Source organism: Eleutherodactylus coqui, chromosome 3 (assembly GCF_035609145.1).
Source record: "Eleutherodactylus coqui strain aEleCoq1 chromosome 3, aEleCoq1.hap1, whole genome shotgun sequence".
Classification (NCBI taxonomy): domain Eukaryota; kingdom Metazoa; phylum Chordata; class Amphibia; order Anura; family Eleutherodactylidae; genus Eleutherodactylus; species Eleutherodactylus coqui.
Window position 1 is genome coordinate 173,075,274 of NC_089839.1, and position 24,446 is coordinate 173,099,719.

The window sequence follows — 24,446 nt, forward strand, 5'->3', positions numbered from 1 at the left end:
GACAGGTCTTCAGAGGGGGAGTCAAGGGCATCAGCAGGGCAGGTTGCAAGAGGCAGTGCGGTGGCCAGGGCCAGGGGTAGAGGCAGGGCCAGACCGAATAATCCACCAAGTGTTTCCCAAAGCGCCCCCTCGCGCCATGCCACCCTGCAGAGGCCGAGGTGCTCTAAGGTCTGGCAGTTTTTCACAGAGACGCCTGACGACCGACGAACAGTGGTGTGCAACCTTTGTTGCGCAAAGCTCAGCCGGGGAGCCAACACCAACAGCCTCACCACCACCACCATGCGCAGACATATGATGGCCAAGCACCCCACAAGGTGGGACGAAGGCCGTTCACCGCCTCCGGTTTGCACCCCTGCCTCTCCCCCTGTGCCCCAACCTGCCACTGAGATGCAACCCCCCTCTCAGGACACAGGCACTACCGCCTCATGGCCTGCACCCACACCCTCATCTCCGCTGTCCTCGGCCCCATCCAGCAGTGTAGTTCAGCGCACCGTTCAGCCGTCGCTTGCGCAAGTGTTCGAGCGCAAGCGCAAGTACGCCGCCACGCACCCGCACGCTCAAACGTTAACCGTCCGCATAGCAAAATTCATCAGCCTTGAGATGCTGCCGTATAGGGTTGTGGAAACTGAGTCCTTCAAAAGTATCATGGAGGCGGCGGCCCCGCGCTACTCAGTTCCCAGTCGCCACTACTTTTCCCGATGTGCCGTCCCAGCCCTGCACGACCACGTCTCCCGCAACATTGTACGCGCCCTCACCAACGCGGTTACTGCCACGGTCCACTTAACTACGGACACGTGGACAAGCACAGGCGGGCAGGGCCACTACATCTCCCTGACGGCACATTGGGTGAATTTAGTGGAGGCTGGGACAGAGTCAGAGCCTGGGACCGCTCACGTCCTACCCACCCCCAGAATTGCGGGCCCCAGCTCGGTGCTGGTATCTGCGGAGGTGTATGCTTCCTCCACTAAAGCACCCTCCTCCTCCTCCTCCTCCTCCTCCTCCTCCTCCTCCTCTGTCTCGCAATCAAGATGTGTTAGCAGCAGCATGTCGCCAGCAGTCGGTGTCGCGCGGTGTGGCAGCACAGCGGTGGGCAAGCGTCAGCAGGCCGTGCTGAAACTACTCAGCTTAGGCGATAAGAGGCACACGGCCCACGAACTGCTGCAGGGTCTGACAGAGCAGACCGACCGCTGGCTTGCGCCGCTGAGCCTCCAACCGGGCATGGTCGTGTGTGACAACGGGCGTAACCTGGTGGCGGCTCTGCAGCTTGGCAGCCTCACGCACGTGCCATGCCTGGCCCACGTCTTTAATTTGGTGGTTCAGCGGTTTCTGAAAAGCTACCCACGCTTGTCAGACCTGCTCGTAAAGGCGCGCCGGCTCTGCGCACATTTCCGCAAGTCCCACACGGACGCTGCCACCCTGCGCACCCTGCAACATCACTTTAAGCTGCCAGTGCACCGACTGCTGTGCGACGTGCCCACACGGTGGAACTCTACGCTCCACATGTTGGCCAGGCTCTATGAACAACGTAGAGCTATAGTCGAATACCAACTCCAACATGGGCGGCGCAGTGGGAGTCAGCCTCCTCAATTCCTTTCAGAAGAGTGGGCCTGGTTGGCAGACATCTGCCATGTCCTTGGTAATTTTGAGGAGTCTACCCAGGTGGTGAGCGGCGATGCTACAATCATTAGCGTCACCATTCCTCTGCTATGCATCTTGAGAAATTCCCTGCAAACCATAAAGGCAGCTGCTTTGCGCTCGGAAACGGGGGCGGGGGAAGACAGTATGCCGCTGGATAGTCAGGGCACCCTCCTGTCTATTTCTCAGCGCGTACAGGAGGAGGAGGAGGAGCATGAGGAGGATGAGGAGGAGGGGGAAGAGACAGCTTGGGCCGCTGCTGACGGTACACCGGCTGATTGCCTGTCATCCTTTCAGCGTGTATGGCCTGAGGAGGAGGAGGAGGAGGAGGATCCTGAAAGTGATCTTCCTAGTGAAGACAGCCATGTGTTGCGTACAGGTACCCTGGCACACATGGCTGACTTCATGTTAGGATGCCTTTCTCGTGACCCTCGCGTTGCACGCATTCTGGCCACTACGGATTACTGGGTGTACACACTGCTCGATCCACAGTATAAGGAGAACCTGCCCACTCTGATTCCCGAAGAGGAAAGGGGTTCGAGAGTGTTGCTATACCACAGGACCCTTGCGGACAAGCTGATGGTAAAATTCCCAGCCGACAGCGCTAGTGGCAGAAGGCGCAGTACCGAGGGCAAGGTAGCAGGGGATGTGCGTAGATCGAGCAGCATGTACATCCCAGGCAGTGCAACAGTCTTTAAGGGCCTGGCCAGCTTTATGGCTCCCCACCAAGACTGTGTCACCGCTCCCCAGTCACGGCTGAGTCGGCGGGAGCACTGTAAAAGGATGGTGAGGGAGTACGTAGCGGATCGCACGACCATCCTTGGTGACGCCTCTGCCCCCTACAACTACTGGGTGTCGAAGCTGGACATGTGGCCTGAACTAGCGCTGTATGCCCTGGAGGTGCTTGCATGTCCTGCGGCTAGCGTGTTGTCGGAGAGGGTGTTTAGTGCGGCTGGGGGAATCATCACAGATAAGCGTAGCCGCTTGTCAACCGACAGTGCCGACAGGCTAACACTCATCAAGATGAACAAAGGCTGGATTTCCCCAGACTTCTGTTCTCCACCAGCGGACAGCAGCGATACGTAAGCAATACGTAGGCTGCACCCGCGGATGGAAGCTACGTTCTCTCTCACCATCCAAAACGGGGACATTTCTGCTTCATCAATCTGTGTCTAATATTCCTCCTCCTCCTCCTCCTGCTCCTCCTCCTGAAACCTCACGTAATCACGCTGAACGGGCAATTTTTCTTAGGGCCACAAGGCTCACTCAAATAATTTTTCAGAACAATTTTTATAAGTTTCAATGCGCTTAAAAGCATTGGAACTTTAACTTGAACCAATTTTTCGTTACACTGGGCTGCCTCCAGGCCTAGTTACCACTTAAGCCACATTAACCAAAGCGATTAATGGGTTTCACCTGCCCTCTTGGCTGGCCATGGCCAATTTTTGGGATGTACATTAGTACTGTTGATACAGCAATTTTTGTGGGCCCTCGCCTACAGTGTAATCAAATTAATTTTTAGGCCACCTGCATTACAGCTGACGTTACCTCAGCTGTGTTGGGCAATGCAATGGGATATTTTTATGTACCGCCGGTGGGTTCCAGGGAGCCACCCATGCTGTAGGTGCACACGGAGTTTTTAATACATGTGTCCACTTCTAAAGAACCCCAGTCTGACTGGGGCATGCAGTGTGGGCCGAAGCCCACCTGTATTACGCACGACATTACTACCTCAGCTGTGTTGGGCAATGCAATGGGATATTTCTATGTACCGCCGGTGGCTTCCTGGCACCCACCCAGGCAGTGGGTCCACAGGGAGTTTAACCTACATGTGTCCACTTGTAAAGAACCCCAGTCTGACTGGGGCATGCAGTGTGGGCCGAAACCCACCTGCATTAACCCTTTCCAGTCCACTGTGTGACCTGTGAAGACATTAGGGTTTAAGGCTGTACAGCTCCGTTGTTGGTAGACGTCCGTCGGGGTTCTCTTACTGTATATTGCCAGCCTCTCTGCTGTCGGAGCCTATCCTACGTGTCAGCTCATGCAGTACTGGCTTTAGCCAGCATATAGCGCCGTTGTATAACGGCAGAAAAAGAGTAAGCCCCCTAGGAAAACCATATACAAATTGGATTGGAAAGGGTTAAGCACAACATTACTACCTCAGCTGTGTTGGGCAATGCAATGGGATATTTCTATGTACCGCCGGTGGCTTCCTGGCACCCACCCATGCTGTAGGTGCACACAGAGTTTTTACTACATCTGTACACTTATAAAGAACCCCAGTCAGACTGGGGCATGCAGTGTGGGCCGAAGCCCACCTGCATTAAGCACGACATTACTACCTCAGCTGTGTTGGGCAATGCAATGGGATATTTCTGTGTACCGCCGGTGGGTTCCAGGGAGCCACCCATGCTGTGGGTCGACAGGGACTTCACAATAGGGAGTTGTACCTGCCTGTGTCTATGAATTAAAAAGCCCGGTCTGACTGGGGCATGCAGACACCTTGACAGAATGAATAGTGTGTGGCACATAGGTTCCCCATTGCTATGCCCACGTGTGCAGCTCCTGATGGCGGTGGCACAGGATTCTATTTCTCATTGCTTCTGTACAGCATTGTGGGCTATCGCTCCGCCACTTTTAAAGAGGGTCGCTGCCTAGCCGTGCCAACCTCTGCAGTGTGTGCCTGCGGTCCCTCGTCATGGCAGACGCAATTCTAAATAGACATGAGCGTGGTGTGGCATGAGGGCAGCTGAAGGCTGCGCAGGGACACTTTGGTGTGCGCTGTGGGGGGGGGGAGGGGGGGCGGTTGGGCAGCATGTAACCCAGGAGAAGTGTCAGTGGAGTGTCATGCAGGCAGTGATTGTGCTTTGTTGGAGGTAGTGTGGTGCTTAGCAAAGGTATGCCATGCTAATGAGGGCTTTTCAGAAGTAAAAGTTGTTGGGAGGGGGGGGGCCCTCTCTTGCCGGTATTGTGGCTTAATAGTGGGACCTGTGAACTTGAGATGCAGCCCAACACGTAGCCCCTCGCCTGCCCTATCCGTCACTGTGTCATTCCCATCACTTTCCTGAATTAGCCAGATTTTCACACATGAAAACCTTAGCGAGCATCGGCGAAATACAAAAATGTTCTGGTCGCCCATTGACTTCAATGGGGTTCGTTGTTCGAAACGAACCCTCCAGCATCACGGGAAGTTCGTTCCGAATAACGAACACCCGAACATTTTGGTGTTCGCTCATCTCTAATCAACATCCTTTGAATGCCTAAAGCTACCTACAGACCGGCGAGCGCGATATCTGGATCGCCAACGTGCGTTTTCACGGCAATGTCAGGTGTTTTTCACGCAAAAAACTCCTCCCATCACTTCTGTAAATTTTTCAGCCGTGTTGGAGGTTCGGCAAGTATTTCCCATTGTTTTCAATGAGTAACCTCGCATTTCACTCGTATGCACATCGCACGCCGTTCAATGTGTTTTACAGTCCCCTTGAAATAGGAAAATACCACTTGTGTGTGTGACTCCATTCAAAAGGATGGGGTTCATGTTCGTGCGTTTCGCAACGCACAAATCTGTCAGCTGTGTGAAAACGGCCCAAGTTAGATTCTATAGAGACGCAGAGGTGTGCTAAATAAATAAAGCAAATGGTCACAGTTGCAAGAAGATACATTTGTTGTGCTCAATATATATTACTATACATTGTTGTAACAGTATAGTTCAATTTATTAATGTTGCTCAGTAGCTAATTAATGGTAAAAACAGTTGTCACAAAGCTAATGCTGAACCATATCATGCATAATACTTATGTTAGCACTGAATGTCGGACCAGCAAAGTTGTATATAGGTGCAAGCACCATGTGGGACGCGCTGCTCTTGCATGGATACTGCCAGCCACTGAACCCGTGTCTCAAAGTAAAGGGAACCATTCAAAGAGCTACCAGAGTAATGATCACGAAGGACGATAAACATGTGGGCCGCTCCAGCTTGCAGAGACTACTCGCGTCCACATGACATGGAAGCTACTGAAGCCCAAAAATTATCTATGCATTTTGGAACAAACATGTTCCTTCCTCAGAGATGGGCAACGTGTAGCTCCAAGGCAGTCCTTCTTATAGCGATAGGGATCCCACAAGAGAGGCTCTGCCTCCTTACATTTAACCCTTTCCAATCCAATTTGTATCCTGGTTTCCTAGGGGGCTTACTCTATTTCTGCCATTATACAATGGCGCTATCTGCTGGCTAAAGCCAGTACTGCATGAGGTGACACGTTGGATAGGCTCCGACAGCAGAGAGACTGGCAATATACAGTAGGAGAACCCCAACGGACGTCTTCCAACATCGGAGCTGTACAGCCTTAAATCATAATGTCTTTAGACGTCAGACAGTGGATTGGAAAGGGTTAATGCCATAGTACCAAGCGCTTAATTTTCCTCATAAGAGTGATAAGTTGATAAAAATATATAAATATGTTCTGCACATTATTTTAAAAACTATCAAAACAAAGTCATTTTATGCAATCATTTAAAAGTGTAGAAAATATTTAAAAAAAACTTTTTTTTTCCTTAAATCATTAATTAGAAGCAAATAGTTTAATGCCCAAATTGAATCCCTTTTGGGCTAATGGTATCTAATTTAAAAATCTATTTGGATTCGAGCATGACTTTTTTTTTTCCCCCCAGATCTAATGCTAGGGTATACTCTTCTCAATAACAGAATTGAATACCATGTAAAGAACCCCCTGTGATTTTCTGCATATTGTTTCGATACGATAGGGAATGATCCAAGATTTTTTTTATTTTTTTTAAATGTTCTCCCATTCTGATTGTAAAAGTAAGCTTGGTACATTCCACACATTATTAGTTACAAGGACCTTCTATTACATATATCACTTCCTTAGTAGCTCAATTCATTTAATCCCTAATTATAAAGGAACGAGTCATGTCCCAATTGCCAATACTTCTGACGCGGCTACAGTTTCAATTATGCAGTTTTTGATCTGTCACAATTCCTGTATGGAATAAAGCTTATTCCTATACTTTTCCCCAAATGTTTTAGGGCTGTAAGCACTCTTTAAAAAATTACCTTGTAGTCTGTTTGCCTCTTTGAAATGGTCCACAGTGGTAGAACAGTTTCGGTGTACCCGGATGAACTGGCCTTAGGGATATTTAGAAGCCATGTCGGTAGGTGGAAACTAGACAGGGATATAAAACTATTTAATGTCAATTTACTTTCAATAATTTTTTGCACGTTTTTTCTGATCCTTATCCACATATATAGTGACGCTGAGGAAATTGACACTCTCCCTGCTTCTAGCATGGGGAAAACTGTAAAAAGAAGTTGTTGATGTTAATGTGTTTTGTTTTTTAGAAACTCATTAAAGGTGGTTTTCTGGTGCTTGGGACCCCGACCGATCAGCTGATTGTGTGCCCGACCTCTGTGTAGTTGCCATTGCTTGTAACTGCAAGCGCAGCTCTCATTGAAATCAACACGAGCCGTGCCTATGACGACAAGACTTCCGCTCCGACCCCTGTGTATTTGCAGTGCTGTCAGCGCACGCATATTCAGATGATTTGGCTGGGGACCGTCTCTTAGGCCTGGCCAATTAACTATTAATGACCTATCCTGAGGAGAGGTCCTCAATAGTATTTTTCCATCAGAAAACCCCTTCTAAGTGACGCCTCACCACCTTTCCATATAAATATTACATCATCAACAAATCTCTTTAAGAGGAACGGGCTTCCTAGCAGAGTGGCGTTACAAGCCGCCGTGTCACCTTGCCTCTTGTGTTTACAGCCCCTCGAGATCTTTACTTGGGTAGCTCTTTGAATGGTTCCTTTTTTCATTTTGCCGTTATTTGGAGCCATAGATTTGGTGTTGGGTAGTATTGTGTGTGGGAGCAGCATGTCCCGCATGGTGCTTGCGCCTATATACAACTATACTGGTGAGACATTTCATCCTGACATAAATAATATGCTTGATATGGTTCCTCGTTAGCTTTGTGACAACTGTTTTTACCTCCTAATTAGCTACTGAGCAACATTAATAAGTTGAACTATACTGTTGCTACAATGTATAGTAATTAGAGATAAGCGAGTATACTCGCTAAGGTACTACTCGCTCGAGTAATGTGCCTTAACAGAGTATCTCCCCGCTCGTCCCTAAAGATTCGGGGGCCGCCGCGGCTGACAGGTGAGTTGCGGCGGGGAGCAGGGGGGAAAGAGGGAGAGAGAGATCTCCCCGCTCTCCCCCGCGGCTCCCCACCCCTGGCGGCCCCCGAATCTTTAGGGACGAGCGGGGAGATACTCGGCTAAGGCACATTACTCGAGAGAGTAGTGCCTTAGCGAGTATACTCGCTCATCTCTAATAGTAATATATATTGAGCAGCACATATATTGTATCTCCTTGGAACTGCAGCTATTTTGCTTTATTTATTATCTATCAATCTATTTATTTACTTAGCACACCTCTGTGGAATCTAACTTAGGCCGGCCGTCCACAGGCGATGCGGTATCCCGCAGCGAAGCTCCGCCGCGGGAGCCCCCGCCGAATCTACACCGGTCAGCCCTATCTAATAGGCTGACCACGGAGAATCGGGGCAATTCGCAGCATGCTGCGAATTGCCGGCCGCGAGTGGAGAATCGCAGTGATTCTCCGCTCATGGACAGGTGCTGCTGCTTTCCATAGCAATGCTATGGGAAGCGTCGGCCGGCGTGGTTTACCACCGGCGAAATCACTGCCGTGGACAAGGGGGCTTAGGCACTTAGTAGATTTAAGGATGTTTTATACTGGAGATTTGGTTTCTAGACTCTGGATTGTCCTTTAGGTAATGTATAAGGAGCTTTACTGTTAATTGGTTTATTGTTGATTTGGTGATTTTGAAAAATTTAAAAACTGCATTTAGTCTTACTTAAATGATTTTGATTTTGCTTGTTTTTAGCTTCCTGCGTACTATGACCTCTTTGTTAGACCCTGTACAGATTGAGGAAAGGGATCGAAAGAGATTAAAGCAACTAGAACATCAGGTATGTGCACACGCTTTTATTTGTATGAACAGACTATAACCATTTGTGCCGTACTGATCTGATGACTAGATTTTCTATAAATTTCATTAATATTGTGAGGCACCATGTGCATTCAGCCTACCAATCAGATCAGTGTACACATTCAATCCCTTATGTGAATGTTGATATGGATCTCAGATAGCAGGTAGGCCATGCTGCAATACAGCACTGGTGAATCTTTCACTAGTTCTGTATTGCACCAAGGATTTCCAGCTTCCTCCATTACATTACATGCTGTGAAAGGCTTATCTAGGGATGGATAAATGTGCAGGGTGCTTGTCTCTTCAGTTGTTTCTTTACAAGAAAACAACAAATGTGACAGCTGCACGGCCCATTTATTTTACACTTGTACATGACCGCGCTGGCGTGGCCGACAGTAACCCCAATCGACAATCAAGTGCGGGGCTGTTGTATCAGCAGATTTCTTCCAGTACTCTGCTGTACCGTATCCCTGATTGCATCTTCAAGTACCCTTAAGAGAGAAAAATCAAGAGTTTTTAAAAAGCAAAAGTAAATTTAAAATTTAACAAAACCAAATGGTAAAGAAAAACACAAAACATGATTTTTCCTGTAAAATTAAAGGGGTTGTCTCGCGAAAGCAAGTGGGGTTAAGCACTTCTGTATGGCCATATTAATGCACTTTGTAATATACATCGTGCATTAAATATGAGCCATACAGAAGTTATTCACTTACCTGCTCCGTTGCTGGCGTCCCCGTTGCCATGGCTCCGTCTAACTTCGGTGTCTTCTTGCTTTTTTAGACGCGCTTGCGCAGATCTATCTTCTCCATTCGGCTCGGCTTGGCATCACCGGCATTTTGGCTCCGCCCCCTTGTACGCGTCATCGCGAAGCTCCGCCCCCGTCACATGTGCCGATTCCAGCCAATCAGAGGCTGGAATCGGCACATGTGACGGGGGCGGAGCTTCGCGATGACGCGTACAAGGGGGCGGAGCCAAAATGCCGGTGATGCCAAGCCGAGCCGAATGGAGAAGATAGATCTGCGCAAGCGCGTCTAAAAAAGCAAGAAGACACCGAAGTTAGACGGAGCCATGGCAACGGGGACGCCAGCAACGGAGCAGGTAAGTGAATAACTTCTGTATGGCTCATATTTAATGCACGATGTATATTACAAAGTGCATTAATATGGCCATACAGAAGTGCTTAACCCCACTTGCTTTCGCGAGACAACCCCTTTAAGCTTTTTATGGAAAAACAAATTGGGTATCACTGTTCGTAATTACAGTACTATAAAAATATTATGTCTGTTATCCTGCACAGTAAATGGCATAAAAGGGTAGGGGAAAAAAACTCCCAGAATTCCTATTTTTCATTGTTCCACCTCTCAAAAAACACGATAAAAAGCGCTCCAAAAGACACATGTTCCTCAAAATGGTACCAGTGGAAAAAAGACAAGACCTCGCATAGCCTTAGAATGCGACAAAGCAAATTGAGATTTTCATTTTTGGCAAAATCGCCCAGTGCTAACCCCAATGCAAAGTCTGTAATAAGGCCCAACTCCAAGCTGTCAGATGGCATTTTATGCCCTGGTGTCCTTGTTTGTGTCCCAGTACTGATTTGGATGGTGATCCTGATGCACATTGATGTCCCTGTGATATAACTGAACTTGACAGAAAACAAAATGTTTTTTAATTTGCCAGAAAGCCATAGCAGCTCAAGTGGAGGAAAAGCGCAGGAGAAAGCAGTTGGAAGAGGAACAAAGGCAAAGGGAAGAACAGGAGGAGGAGAGGCGACTGGCGAGAGAACGGGAACAGATGCAACAACAGTATGAGGAGGACTCGTTTAAACAGAAACAAAAAGAAGTACGACACCTTCATTGTATTTATTGCAATCCTTAATCTTACAACCTGTCTTAGGTTGTGCCAGTCATCTTGGGTGTTACTGATGTTGGTTGATTTATTTTAGGACATATTGCTTTGCATTTACTGAAGTAATTATGACAAGTTCTTAGTTTAGTGTACCATTTGTTTTCACTATTGAGGGTGGCCATAATATTTTCTTTTCACTTTTAAGGAGCTTTCCAAAATAGACAATTTATGGCATATGGTTTAAGATATGCTACCTCTGAGACTCTCTCCTATCGTGAGGAACAAAGGTCCCTTAACTTTTGTTAGAATTGAGGCATCTCATTGAATAAAGTTGTGAGCGCTGCTGAAATAAGCTAGGACTTGCATAGCTATGTTTCCATTTTTAAAGGGGTTTTCCAGGCAAAAACTATTCATGACCTATCCCGATGATAGGTCATCAGTAATGTTTGCCCGAAAAACCCTGTTAAATTTCTGCCTGGATCATGGTAGCTGCTTTACATGGTTGAGGTCCAAGAGTTGGGATTTCCATCAGTCATATAGCTATGGCCTTTCCTGTAGATCTATCTATCTATCTTATATATATATATATAATATATATATATATGACGAAAGCCCTCATTGACTCACTCACTGACTGACTCGCCACTAATTCTCCAACTTCCCGATGTCGTAGAAACATGAAATTTGGCACAAGCATAGATTATGTCCAAAATAGGAAAAGTAAAGGGGTCCCAACTTGATTTATTCAATTCTAGCGCAAAAGAACTAGCATCCAAATTTAACGTACGTAATCTAATTCTCTCACTTCCTGATGTCATAAAAACTTGAAATTTGGCACGAGCATTGATTATGTCATAAATAGGAAAAGCTAATGGGTCCCAACTCGATTATTCAATTCAAGGCGCAAAAGAATTAGCGTCCAAATTTTATGTAGAGCATCTAATTCTCTCAGTTCCTGATGTCACTTCCTGAGGAAACGTTGCATGGTTACCTCCACCTGGTGTTTCCTGGGTAATGCAAAGAACCATGCAAAATGGTAAGCATATTTTTTTTCTTCTGTATCTCTAAAATAACCACGACTTCATAAGATTTTCCGTGTGAACACCAGATAAACACCAGTACCAAATGAACTCGGGCGAAGCCGGGTATATTAGCTAGTATACTATAAATGTCCATGATTGTACATTTAAGGCTATGTTATTTATAACTCACTTATTTAAAGCCTTGCTTTTGTTTGTTGACTGGTAGGAGGTTCTTGACCTGAAGACGAAAGAATTGTACCACAGTATGCAGAGGGCACAAGAAGAAGCGCAGCGGCTGAAGCAAGAGCAGCGGATACGTCACTTGCTACAGAAGGGACACGATATATCTAACCTACAGAAAAGTGTAGCTGGTAAATTAAGTTCTGAAAATTGTGACAATACCATGATTTTATTTCTTAAAGCTCAATCTAATTTCCAATGGGAAACAGACTCTTGAAAGTTACTGATTCTCCTTGCGAGATTCAGTTAGTAGGGAGCGCTATCCTGTAGAAGAAAGCCAAAACTGTTTTTGAATTACCATTTTTTTTTTTGTTCTTTAAAGAACACTGTTATCAAACACTTTATATTGCGTATCTGCAAAGGTACAGCAATGGAATACTAAACAGCTATCTAGACGATGGTGCTCTCAAAGAGGGTGAAATTAAGGATGTGAAAATGCTTAGTCCTCTATACAGGCACAGATGTTCCAGCAAAAAGGAAGAACCTCTTGAATTGACTTTTGAAGCCAAGAGCTTTCAATGTTTTATTTCAGTTTTTCACATTGATTCACAACAACAAACGTCAATGCATATTCCACCCCGTGACATTTATAAAAAGTAGTAGAAGGAGCAACGTGGAAAATGTATTTTTTTTTCTGTCAGTGCTGTGTGAGGGTTTGTTTTTGCCTGATGAGCTGTAGATCTTGCCTATCTCACCCTAAAGGACGTACATGTACGCACTCTGGGTGTAGTGTTTGTCTGGAGCGGAATTGGGAGCCAATCCCACTTCATACATAGTGAGTTCCGGCCTACCTGCAACAAACGCGATTAGCGCTTATGCTAACTGTGACTGTTAACCCCTTAAATGCCACGATCAGTGTTTGACTTCCTCACGATGATATGAAGAGGTGCTGTTTGGATGTCATGGCAACCCAGGGCCTTTTGAAGACCCCCACGACTGTCATGTATTTCTGCCTACTAGGACTGCAATTATATTGCAGTATATGGTTTAAACAATCAAACAGCCGCAAGTTTAAGTCTCCTATGGGGGACTAAAAAAGAAAAGAAAAATAAGTGTGTGTTTGTGGGGTGAGGGGTGGGTGTTTTTTATAATAATAATTTAAAATATATTATATAGAATGCTAAAAGTTTCAAAAAACAACACTTTTCCTGTATTTTATAGAAAAAAAATTCACAAAAAAAACCCAGAACATATTTGGTTACACAGTGTCCTTTTAAAGTGCAACCTATCAAAATAACACATTATTTGTCCTCAGTGAATATTGTCAGAAAAAAAAATAGCACCAGAATTTTTTTTTTTTTCCTTTTTGTCACTGTCTCCAAGAAAAATTTTATAATAAAAACAAGAACCCACAATCAGAAAGCTGTATATACTCCAAAATAGTACTAATGGAAGCCACAAGTTGATCTGCAAAAAGAAAAAAAAAAAGTAATGGCTACAGAGGATAATATTTTTATTTTTTTTAAAGTAGTGCAGCAAACAAAACTAAATTTGTTATCGGAAGTCTACTGATCTACGGAATAAAGTTGTCTTGTCATTTTTGCCACAGTATGTGCGGCGTTATTACATTCCCCCCCCCCCCCCCCCCCCCCGTTTCTGTCAAGAATATTGGAAATTTTTTAGGTTTTTCCATTTAACTCCATTTAGGTATTTTGTAAAGATTTTTCAGTGCATTATATGATACATAATATAGTAGCATTGAAAAATTCAACTCTTCAACACAAATCGCAAGATCTCCAACCGCTACGTTGACAGAAAAAAGTTATGATTTTTTTTTTTAATGTGGGGAGGAAAAAAACAAACAAACAAAAAAAAAAAGGGGGTTGTAAATTCTGTACATATTTCAGTCCTGGTCATTAATTAAGGCTATTTAGGTCACGTTTCTTCTTTTGCCCATTCCTGGCATAGATTTGTTACTCTGTATGCGCCGTAATTATTTACAACATATTTTTAAATGAGACAAATGTGCTTTTTCATGATTTGATGTTTCTTTAGGTGACACTGTGCATCCGGAGATCAGCGGGGCTGCTATCTGCAACACTGATGTTATATCAGATCAGAATGTCGCCAGTGTTATGAAACAAGGCACTTTAACAGTTACTTCACCAAGAAAGGATACGGCTGTTCAGACAGGTGTGACTTGTTAGATCGTCAATATTGCAACATAGCGCACCTGTATAGCTGCTTCTCCATTTATGATATAGCCATTGGTATTGGAGGACCTCTATTTTCCCAGGTGGTAAGAGTTCCATCTCTGGAACCCCCACTCATCTGACTGTCATGGCATAAATGTCTAAGATTGGTGGGGAAGGGGGGCCCTTCGACAAACTACGATGAGAGATACAAAAATGAGTTGTGTAAACCACAAACAAAATTTCATAATTGCTTTTTAATAAGCGCTTATCTTTAACTTCATTTTCTAATGATTTTGTGCTGAAGAAACATCCTCTTCATTTGTGCTGCAGTCTGTCTGTTATATTTTTCTATGTACTTTTTTTTATAGATGACTTGAATTTTGTAATGAAGCCAGATCCTGCCTCATATTACAAAGAGACGACATGGAGACATGAGCGCAATGCCTCTCCTGATATTCCCATAGAGTTCAAGAACCAATCTCGCAAAGCTGAGGTACAAATAAAAAAGTCACATGTCAAGCGAGACAGAAATGACTCCAGCAAAGAAAACACAGATTCCTACAGTGATGTTTACGACCAGTTCGCAAGAACAGAAAAGCAGGGTAAAGAGCACGGTCGCAGACCGGACTGGAATAAAAACCGACCTCAAAAGAAATATATCCCCGCTTCAGATCGCTATCCCAGAGGGCTTCAGAAGCAAAGGGAGGAGAACAAAATGCGGAGACAGATGGAACTGCTGCATTTGGTGGAAAGAAATTCTAATAACTTGCACTTAAGAAAAGTCAATTCCCCAGAGAAACCTTCAGTTCCTCGAGAAGAAGCCAAGATCTCTGCACAACATGAAGACATAAAAACTATACAGGAGGTCAGAAAGGTAGGGAAATGGTTCTGCAGATAGAGCACACAAATGGGTTATGACAAAGTTACTAATATTTTTAAGAAATATGTCGGACATGCAAGAGCTTATCGGATCCTTACAGTGGAAGCTGAACAGTTACTAAATGTATTACGGCTTTTTACAGTGTTAAAAAAAAAAAAAAGTTAGATTGTCCAGTTGTAAACCATTTGCGTATTCTCTGAATAGGTCATCAAGTAGTAGATTGGCAGAGGTCTGCTACCTGAGATCCCCAACAATTAGCATTTTTCCAGGACAACCTGCTCGTGCACTGAGATGATTTCTACAGAAAGTGGACAGATCCATTTTGACTACGGTGGCCTGGCTTGGTATTTCAGGTAAAGTTTCCATTCACTTCAATTGGAACTTTGTAATACCAAGCCTGGCCACTGCAATGTGAATGGAGCATTTGGCTTCCTGCAGAAATTAACTCAGTGGATGAGCACATCGGCCTAGGGAACAACTAAACTAATCAGAGGTCCTAAGCAATGGACCCCATCCGATCTACTGTAGATGGCCATCAATAGTTCACAACTGGATAACCCCTTAAAGTTTTTATAATTGTTTGCTTTCTCAGTTACTGTTGCTCTAAGCTACAGATTGAAAATTTCCTGTGTTCTTTTGAGAATTATTACCTATGCTGTGGCCTCATTTTGTTGTTATGATGACGTGGTGTAGATCTAAATCCTTTACACAGGTAGAACTATTCAAGTCATCTCCACATGTCCAATGAGCAGCCTAAATCACCAGAGCAGTATGTGTTGTTGTGGACATAGGAGAATCACAGCTGCAGACTTTAGCATTGATAAATCAAAACTGCCTAGAACCCCTTCCAATCCTGAGAATGAAGGAGCTACAGCTGCTTCTCCTGCATGGCTGCATCTAGGCCACTTGCTTTGCAGAAAACTGCCCAGCCACATTCAATGAATGGTGTCTCTGTGAGCTAAAACTTAGGAGGGGACGAAGGGTTAAATCAGCACTTCAGCTCCTTCGTTGTGAAGATCCGTGAGGTCCCAGATGTTGGAACCTCCCCACCCTTTCTCCCACACACACACCTGGCGAGATGGACCGCTCAAAGGGAATTCGGTCTTGGCATTCATTTGAAAAGTTTTTGTTGAGATTGAGAGACTGGAGAAATAACTTTTTATTAAAATAACTTTTACCTTTTTTATTTTTAGCAGGAGGACAGAGTGCAGAAAGTTGAATCAAGTTTCAAGAGGTAATCTAATATGTCTTGCCTTCCTGCATATTGCTCTCTTCAAAGAGGTTTCCTGGACTATAATATTGATAGCCTACCTTGGACCCTGAGCCGGATGCACACTGATCAGCTAAGTGAAGGGGCTGCAGTTCTCCAGCCAATATTAGATCAGTGACAGTCCAACCTCTGGACCCCTAACTGATCAGCTGATTGAAAAGAATGTGTCCCTTTCACTGTTTACCAGGCACAGTGCTGTAAAATATATAGCTCCTATGCCCAGTACTGCTGCCTAGTTTCATTCAAGTGAAAGGTGTCATTGGCCCCTTGAGTCAACTGATCAGTGGGGGTGCAGTAGCTGTACCCCTACTGATCTGACATTGGTGGCCTATCTTAAGGGATAATCTGTCAATGTCAGTATCCCAGAAAATACTTTACATATTTCAAAACAAAATACATTAAAAGTCTTTGATATCCCAGTGATTGCTGGGATAGCATATATAATACAGTCCTTTTTCTTATTTCTGCACTGTGGCTGGTGCAGTCTGCTCATTTACACACACGAAGATAAGAAAACATCTGATTACGAGATTGTTCTTTCTGTGATCTGGTATGAGCGCTGCATGATGGTGATATTTTGCTTTTATTACATCAGATCAGACTCTCCACCAGTTCCTGCTGTGAAGAACAGATTAAATCACGCTCAGAAGAGATCCACACCTCCTCTTACTTCAGTTTACAATGGAAATACCGTGTCCATCCAAAGGCATGTCACCCCGGACCTTGAGAAATTGGAATCTGACCGACCTCCATCCTCACGTTTTGTTCCATATGTTCGGACAAAAGAGATTTATTATTTAGATCCTCATGCCCCTATGTCCAGACCTTCAACACATGAACCCCAGCACAATCTGACAGGTAAGAACCAAGTGCAATACAATTTCCATTCAACAATGTGGTCTTTTTCTAATCACTTGTATATGTGGCTCTCTTTATTAGAATTTTTGGTATGCCGAGTCATTTACAGACTGATCTAATTATGAATTCATTTAAATTTAATTTATGCTGGATGAACAGTGGAAGAGTGTCCTCATACAATATACCGTATATACTCGAGTATAAGTCGACCCAAATATAAGCCGCGGCACCTAATTTTACCTTAAAAAACTGGGAAGACTTATTGGCTCGAGTATAAACCTTGCTGTCAACGGGGCCACTGCTGCCGGCGGCCCCATTGAAAGCAATGGGCTGCATGCAGTAATTTTCAAGCAAGGGCTTTAAAAATATTCAATGAATGACCCAGCGCTGCCTGTGATTAGCTGAGTGCTGTGACCAATCACAGGCAGTGCTCAGCTGTCATTCAATGAATGGCTGAGCGCTGCCTGTGATTGGCTGAGCGCTTAGCTAATCAGATACAGCCCTTTCATCAGGTGGGGATTTTAAATCCCCGCCTGCTAAAAGAACTTCACTGCACTGCTGGAGGACCAAGCGGCTGGACGCGCCTGAGCCCCGACAGCGGGGGAGCGGTGAGGTTTTTTTTTCTTACACATGTTAGGGATGATTTTCAGGAAAGGGCTTATATTTAAAGCCCTTCCCCAAAAATCATTGCACGCAGCCCATTGCTTCCAATGGGGCCGCCAGCAGCAGCGGCGGCCTAATTGAAAAGCAATGGTACATGGACCCTCCCTCGAGTATAAGCCGAGGGGGGCTTTTTCAGCTTAAAAAATGTGCTGAAAAAGTCAGCTTATACTTGAGTATATACGGTAAATGTGTATTATACTATATCTAATCATCACTAAATAAATGTCATGTCTGGGAAAGAATACACATGTAGGTACAACTGAGTCACTGAGTCTTAAAGGTGTATTCCTATCTCAGATGTGACAACAGTGGAAAATCTCAAGAACAAAACTTACATTAAGAGATATAAAGAATTTAATTTGTAAAGTCTGGAGGAAAGAATGGAGAGGAGGACATGATGGAAACCTTTATATATGTTAAAAGTATAAATAAGGGTCAGGAGAGAAGTGGGCACAATATGAGATTGTGTAGGGGAAAATAGCATTGCCTCTTAGTGGCAGAAGCTATACCCAAGGTGTTGCTGTGTTCCCCAATGATACAGGCGAGAAAAACAAATTCAGGCTGCCTGGGATAAGCGTATATATATCCTAAGAAGAAAAAAAAAGAAAATTGACAGCGGAAAAAAACCACATGGTCCATCTAGTCTTCCCTTTTATATTTATATGTTATGGCATATCCACAGCATACCATAAATGTCTTGGTTCAGGTAACAAGCTATATTTTTATTTCAGTGGGGAGGGGGAGCGAAGTACCTGTAGTAGCTAACAACTTCTGAAAGTAGCTGCTCAACTGCAGAAACGAAGGATGTTTAAAATCAACGTGTCAGATACTACTTTCCCTCTGACATGAGTGAGTTCACACAATCTACAGTAGATAGTTTGCTAGCCCTGCAAATAATATCTATCATAAGTTGCTACGTGAAGGATTATCTGTTCTCTGACACTTTCTTTTCCCCTTAGGTAATGACCAGGAATCTCTACAAATGTTCAGCACTGATCATGCAAGAGACCCTTTGCTAAATCCTAATGTCATCAGAAATAAGGACCGACAGCAAGCCATACTAAGGGGATTGTCGGAACTAAGGAAGGTTTGTATTGTCTTCAGTCTGAAAAAAACCCCTGTGAATTGTTGACTCAGTTTTAGTGCTATTCATATTGTTTCTATATAATGGACTGAACCATAACTAATGCCAGGATGAGTAAATGGCGCACACACACGTGGGCAGGAGCTAACCTTGTGGATTGAGATAGATAGAAGATCAAAGTCTTAAAGTGATTTTCCATCAGTAGCTGATTGTCAGGAGCGCTTCACTCAGGACCCCCATTCATTAGCTGTTCATTGGGCCATTGTTGTCATGTACAGAGCTGGAAGCTGTTGCATCTGTGCAGGTATCACCCTCTTGCGTTGAGGCTGGACCAGGTTTGGGCAATATCTCTGCCTTTCCTGGGGCTCAGGGGCGTGGTGTCAGGCCAGAGCTATACTATAAAGGGCCCGACAACAATAACCAGGCGAGACCTGTCATTGCTTACCTGACACCACGCCCCTCGGCCCCAGGAAAGGCAGAGATATTGCTAAAACCTGGTCTAGCCTGAACGCAAGAGGGTGATACCTGCACAACTGCAACAGAAGCATTATGTTCTATACACTCTGTTTTTGGCTCCGTGCATAGTGACAGTGGCCTGCTGATCGGCAGGGGACATGAGTAGCACCCCCCATTCCCCTTTCTGCTTGATTACCTTCTGCAGACAGGTTCAGAGCTTGACTATCTCTTTAAAGGGGTTTTCCAGAAGATGCTATTGGTAATGTATCCTCAACATAGGTCATCAGTAGTTGATCCGGCTGGGGTCCACTGCTCCAATTCCTTGTAGCTGGCCTCTACATGTGTCGGAGCAGCAGCAGACACCCAATCGGCTGGGGTCCCAAGTGGCCGAAAAGAGACTATCAACTATTGATGACCTATCCTGATAATATGTTATCAATAGTAAGTCTCTGAAAAAACAGGATTTATGATATTTACCGTAAAATCCATTCCTCCATCCATTGTGAGACACAACAAGACCTCAAGTGTAGCTGCTGCCACTAGGAGGCAAGTGCTAGGCAATAAAAAGCTCCTGCTCCTAGCTATATTCCTCCTGCAGGCACTGAGTTAAATCGATTTGTACAAGAGCAGTAGCAGAATCCACATAAGACATGACCTCAATAATACAAACTATAATAAAAAAAAAATAATAGTATCATGGAAAAGACAGAAAAAAATGAGGATCTCTTCTGAGGAAACAACTAGAGCTTTTATTGGGTGGGTGCTTGCTCAATTGGGGTACATAGCAAGACCGTGGGGCTTTCCAAAGCAGTCTCCAAATGGAGGGTAAAAGAAGAGTGCAGGAAGCATGCTGCCACCTGAAAAGCCATGTAACCAAGAGATCCGCTGGCAGAGAAGGATTTCATATTGTATAACTAAAAAAAACTTTGGACCATGGGAAGGACCCAGTTGAACCCTTGTCCATCTACAAGGGAGTATTGCACTTTGGGCTCAAGAGTTACACCCCGCTGAACCATGATGTGGAAGGAGGACAGTGTACCAGAAATGGAAGAGTGTGAGACTACTTGGGAACCAGGGCGGATTATATTGAATTAGTGGAATCTGGAAAAATATCACCGCTCTGATCCATGTCCTGAAAAACAACCAGTGGACTAAAAAAGGTACATACAGTATAAGCCACCACTGCTCCCTTTCCTGCCTGTCCTGCAACCTTCTTGAAGGTGGAATTCTGTTACTTCCGAGTCTTGACAGAAATCTACTGCAACATACAAGATCATCTTTCCTTTGCTAATGGCCCAGGTATATCAAAGTTGAAAATGACTTTCTACTTCAACTCCATCATGGGGACAAGAACTCTCCCCCTAAGCTTGGTCGGTTCATGACTGCGGATGTTGGTCATCCAGTTGGCTACTTCAAGATTATAGCAGGTCAAAAGGGTTAAAGCATAGGACTTAATCCGCCACAGAATGCAAAGCATTTTTGATGTGGTTGTGTTGCTGCTGGTTTGTCTGTGATTGTCTAAATAGACAGTTACTGTTAAGATCTTCAGTTAAACCCAGCATTAAATGGACAACAAATACATTTGGTGTATGAGTGTTAGAATGGTGATCCAAAGTTCCCAGATAATGATCATTGGCTGGGGGGGGGGGGGATTCTTTTGCAGTTACAAGTTTTTCAAAGGTTTTACAAGTACACAACATTTTCCAATGTTGATCCAGGGGTAGGCAAAAGAAAACACCATTAGGTAAATGTCAACTTTCCTCATTATAGGGGAAAACAATGTGTATTGTCTGCAGTGCTTAGAGTTATGTTTATGCTGCTGTTATAACTTTTTGTTCATTTTCTTTAGGGCTTGCTACAGAAACAAAGGGAACTGGAGACCGGGTTGATACCAGACATCTAAGATGATGAAACAAGCCTCTGTCCAGTTGTGTGTTATAAGCTAGGACTGTGTGTGATTGTGTGTCATTATGTTAACTAGATGCACTGTATTGTGATCAATGTGAATTGTGTTTGCTGCTGTTTTGTGTATTTATCAGATTTTCTCATAGGAGTGTATGTCAATTTTGTAGACTTTTTTTTTTTTTGAATAAAAATTATTTTTGTAATGTTTATTTAAAATTTTCTTAAAGGGTTTTCACAGGCAAAGTCAGTGTGGAATGTCTACAGGTTCCAGCATGACATTATCAGCCAACAGCAATGACATATTGGGAATACTCGGATACAGCTTTTTATTGGTAGTGATGTCATACAAATGTGTGGAATGTTTTTTTTTTTTTGTTTTTTTTTTTTTACCAGCTTGTTATTTCCCTCACAAATGTGTAAGGTTGGCTGGTTTTGTAGCATGCTTCCAGTACCTTTTTAGACCATTGAAAATTCAACGTCAGAAAAAAATCTGCGCTCAAAACGGAGTAAACTGAGGACAGGTTCACATGTAGGTAATGGTTTGGTATAACACTTACTTGAAAGGAGGGGGGTATGATGTACAGATGCCCCCTCCTCAGAGTGTCCTCCACAAAATATAGAGCTATGCTCCAAGGTGCATAGTAATGATCCAAAAGTTGAAATCAAACGAAACTTTTAATAAGGCAACGCGTTTCGGTGCAAAGCACCTTTCTCAAGCCATACCTTGGAGCATAGCTCTATATTTTGATTTTTTTCTGACGTTGCATTTTCTGTTATATCTGGGGGAGTTCTGGTCTCAGACCCCCCAGTTTGTATCGGCAGCTCTCCTTTGATTCAGAGGATTGGATTACTGAGGAAAAGACGCATCGTGATTGCATCCGCATATTCCAGCAAGTGTGGATTGGATCTACCTGTGGTGCTCTCTACCATTTTTTTGAACTTTAGACCATTGAGGAACTTATTTATTTTTTTTCTCTTAATAATAAAGAATGGCACTTGGTACCGATATTAACAGTTAAACATTTAACACACTATAGTATTATTCATTTTGTATAGAACTGGCTGTGTCCTTTTAAGCAGGTGCATCGCGTAGCCCGAAAAATCTGGGTATTTGTCGCTGGGGGGCACAGCTGAAGACTGTGGGTATAGCTACTGCCATTAGGAGAATGGGCTCGCTTTAGGGATACTACTCTTGGCCTCTTTTTATATTGCTTTCCTCTCTGCTGACCTCTCTATCATCGCCCAGGGTATCTGCCAGGCATGAGGTGTTGGGTGGGTGCTGCATGGTGGTTTTCCATGATCTGGGTGCTGTATCCCGATACTGAGACTGCTGCCCACGCTATGGATGTGTCGCCTGCTCAGCATCGGCATATTCCTCTTTCCACTTACATGTAGGATGGGGAATACCTCCTTGCTGGTAGAACGCCAGCCACAATAGGAAATTTAGCCCTGACTTTGGTCCTAGTCAGGCCACGCCCCCATGATGTATGTACATGTAGCACCAATCACTGTGTTTTCACGGAGGGCTTCCCAATTCAGTTTCTCATCTATGTTATTGGGTGACATGGAAACCTTGGGATATTCAAACATAATCCTTGAAGAGTAGGAGCAAAGTATGCAAGGCCCCATGCAGTCAGTGTAGTGCTGCTTGCAGAACTCTGTGACCAAGCAACACATCCAAGGATGCAAAGGTATGTACGCTGTAGAACTTTGAGAAAGTATGGAATGATTACCATGTAGACCCTTTACATAGTGGTAGAGCTGAAGCTCTGTGTTGGTTAGACCAGGAGGCCGTTACTGCTTGAGTGGAATGAGCTATGACCCAAAAAGCTTGGTCTCTGCCTTTTTGGATTGGTATGCTTTAACCACAGCTGACAATCCAGCAAGTTATGCTTGATTTGGATGTTTCTGGACCCTGTCTGTGTCCATTAAGGACCACAAAGGGTTGAAGCGGCAGAATGAGGAGATAAATCGGCAAGGCCTGTATTAGATCCAGGGGGTGAAGTGATCATTTCTTAGGATGGGAAAGAGAGTGGGACAAAAAGGAAGTACAATTTCCTCATTCATGTAAAAATTAACCAAAAATTAGCTTTGGTAGGAAGAATGGCACCAGACGTAATAGTACTGCGTTTTAACTATAGAACATGCATTTTATGTCCCATAAAATCTCTGTGCATAATTTCTGGCAAATGTACCTTTTTATAAACACTTGCTGTAAAATCTTTGTCTCATTCATTGGTGGACACAGCTGAGGCCCATGGGGTTATAACTACTGCCAATAGGAGGTGGACACTTGGCAAAAAAGTATTAGCTCCTCCTACAAGCTATACCCCTCCTGCAAGCACTAAGCTAATTTGTATGTAAGAGTTGGAGCTGCAAAGTAGGGTAGGAAGAGAGAAAACGGGTAATGTGAAACCTTAAAGCATTAAAACCTTAACACAGTTTAGAACTATGTGCTACTGAGGGGAGGACACCCCAACAAGGAGGGAGATATTGGAAAGCTCTTACAATTGAACTGAGTGGCAGCTGTGTCTCCCAATGAACGAGATAAGGAAGATTTTACAGCAAGCACAAAAATCTGTTTTTCTTGTCCGGACCATTGGCGCGCACAGGGTAGTCTCTGGGGGTCATTTTATGGTAGTCTGTAAAACGACCACAAGAGGCATCCACAGATGTAAAAGTGTGCACCTGGTAGAACCACACGTAACGGCCTTACAAACCTGAAGGGCGGAAGCACCCTTGCGTACTGCCCCAGAGGCACCCACTGCCCAAGTAGAATGTGCACTAACATGGAAGAGAGGCTCTCTGTACTTGGCACGGTAGTCCTCAGCCACCGTTGAACTGCTCCAATGAGATATGACAACTTTGGAAGCTGTAAGGCCACATCTCGGGCTATCTAAGATCGCAGGAAAAAAAAAGTCTGAGTGCATGGAAATTGATGTCTGAGCGGTAGATCTGCAAGGCTCAAACTAAATCAAATTTTTGGAGAGCAACTTCTGGTTCCGACCTCAGGCTAACGTCACAGATGGAGAAGTGCAGCATTTACAGTACAAGTCAGGTGGAGGACATTTCTAAAATCTCCAGCACACAGAACGGAAAGTTTCTGCATGGAGCAAAGCAGCATTTTTGAAAAGCATTGCAAATTCTAAATCTACAGCATGCCTATTTATGCTACGGGTTTCAACCATTGAAATACAAGGTGCAGATTCGTCCACTACGCTTTCCAGCGTTTTTGCTGCAGGTTTTTTGGGGTTTTGTTTTTGTTTGTTTGTTTTTTTTTTGCTGTGCAAAGCCCTACTGCTAAATGGCCACAGTAGGAAATTGAAGTAAAAGAATGGATCATAAACCCACAGGAATAATGGCTTTTCAGTCTTAACAAAAATAATATATCAAGCTAAACACATTGTTACAGAGAATGG

General features: G+C 44.3%; 1 protein-coding gene across 5 annotated transcripts in view; it reads left to right on the plus strand.

Moving 5' to 3' along the window:
* The window catches only part of CCDC66 (coiled-coil domain containing 66), a 45,912-nt gene extending 24,678 nt beyond the window's left edge, over positions 1-21,234 (plus strand). The window contains exons 11-19 of one of the 5 annotated variants that reach the window (XM_066596546.1): positions 8,565-8,649; positions 10,347-10,508; positions 11,763-11,907; positions 13,772-13,909; positions 14,280-14,785; positions 15,985-16,025; positions 16,657-16,919; positions 18,542-18,669; positions 20,972-21,234. In XM_066596546.1, the coding sequence (XP_066452643.1) occupies positions 8,565-8,649; positions 10,347-10,508; positions 11,763-11,907; positions 13,772-13,909; positions 14,280-14,785; positions 15,985-16,025; positions 16,657-16,919; positions 18,542-18,669; positions 20,972-21,025 (1,522 nt within the window). In that variant the 3' untranslated portion in view covers positions 21,026-21,234. The remainder of the gene's footprint in view (positions 1-8,564; positions 8,650-10,346; positions 10,509-11,762; positions 11,908-13,771; positions 13,910-14,279; positions 14,786-15,984; positions 16,026-16,656; positions 16,920-18,541; positions 18,670-20,971) is intronic. The other 4 variants (XM_066596547.1, XM_066596548.1, XM_066596551.1 and 1 more) reach the window with 4 other exon arrangements.
* Positions 21,235-24,446: the final 3,212 nt, after the last annotated feature.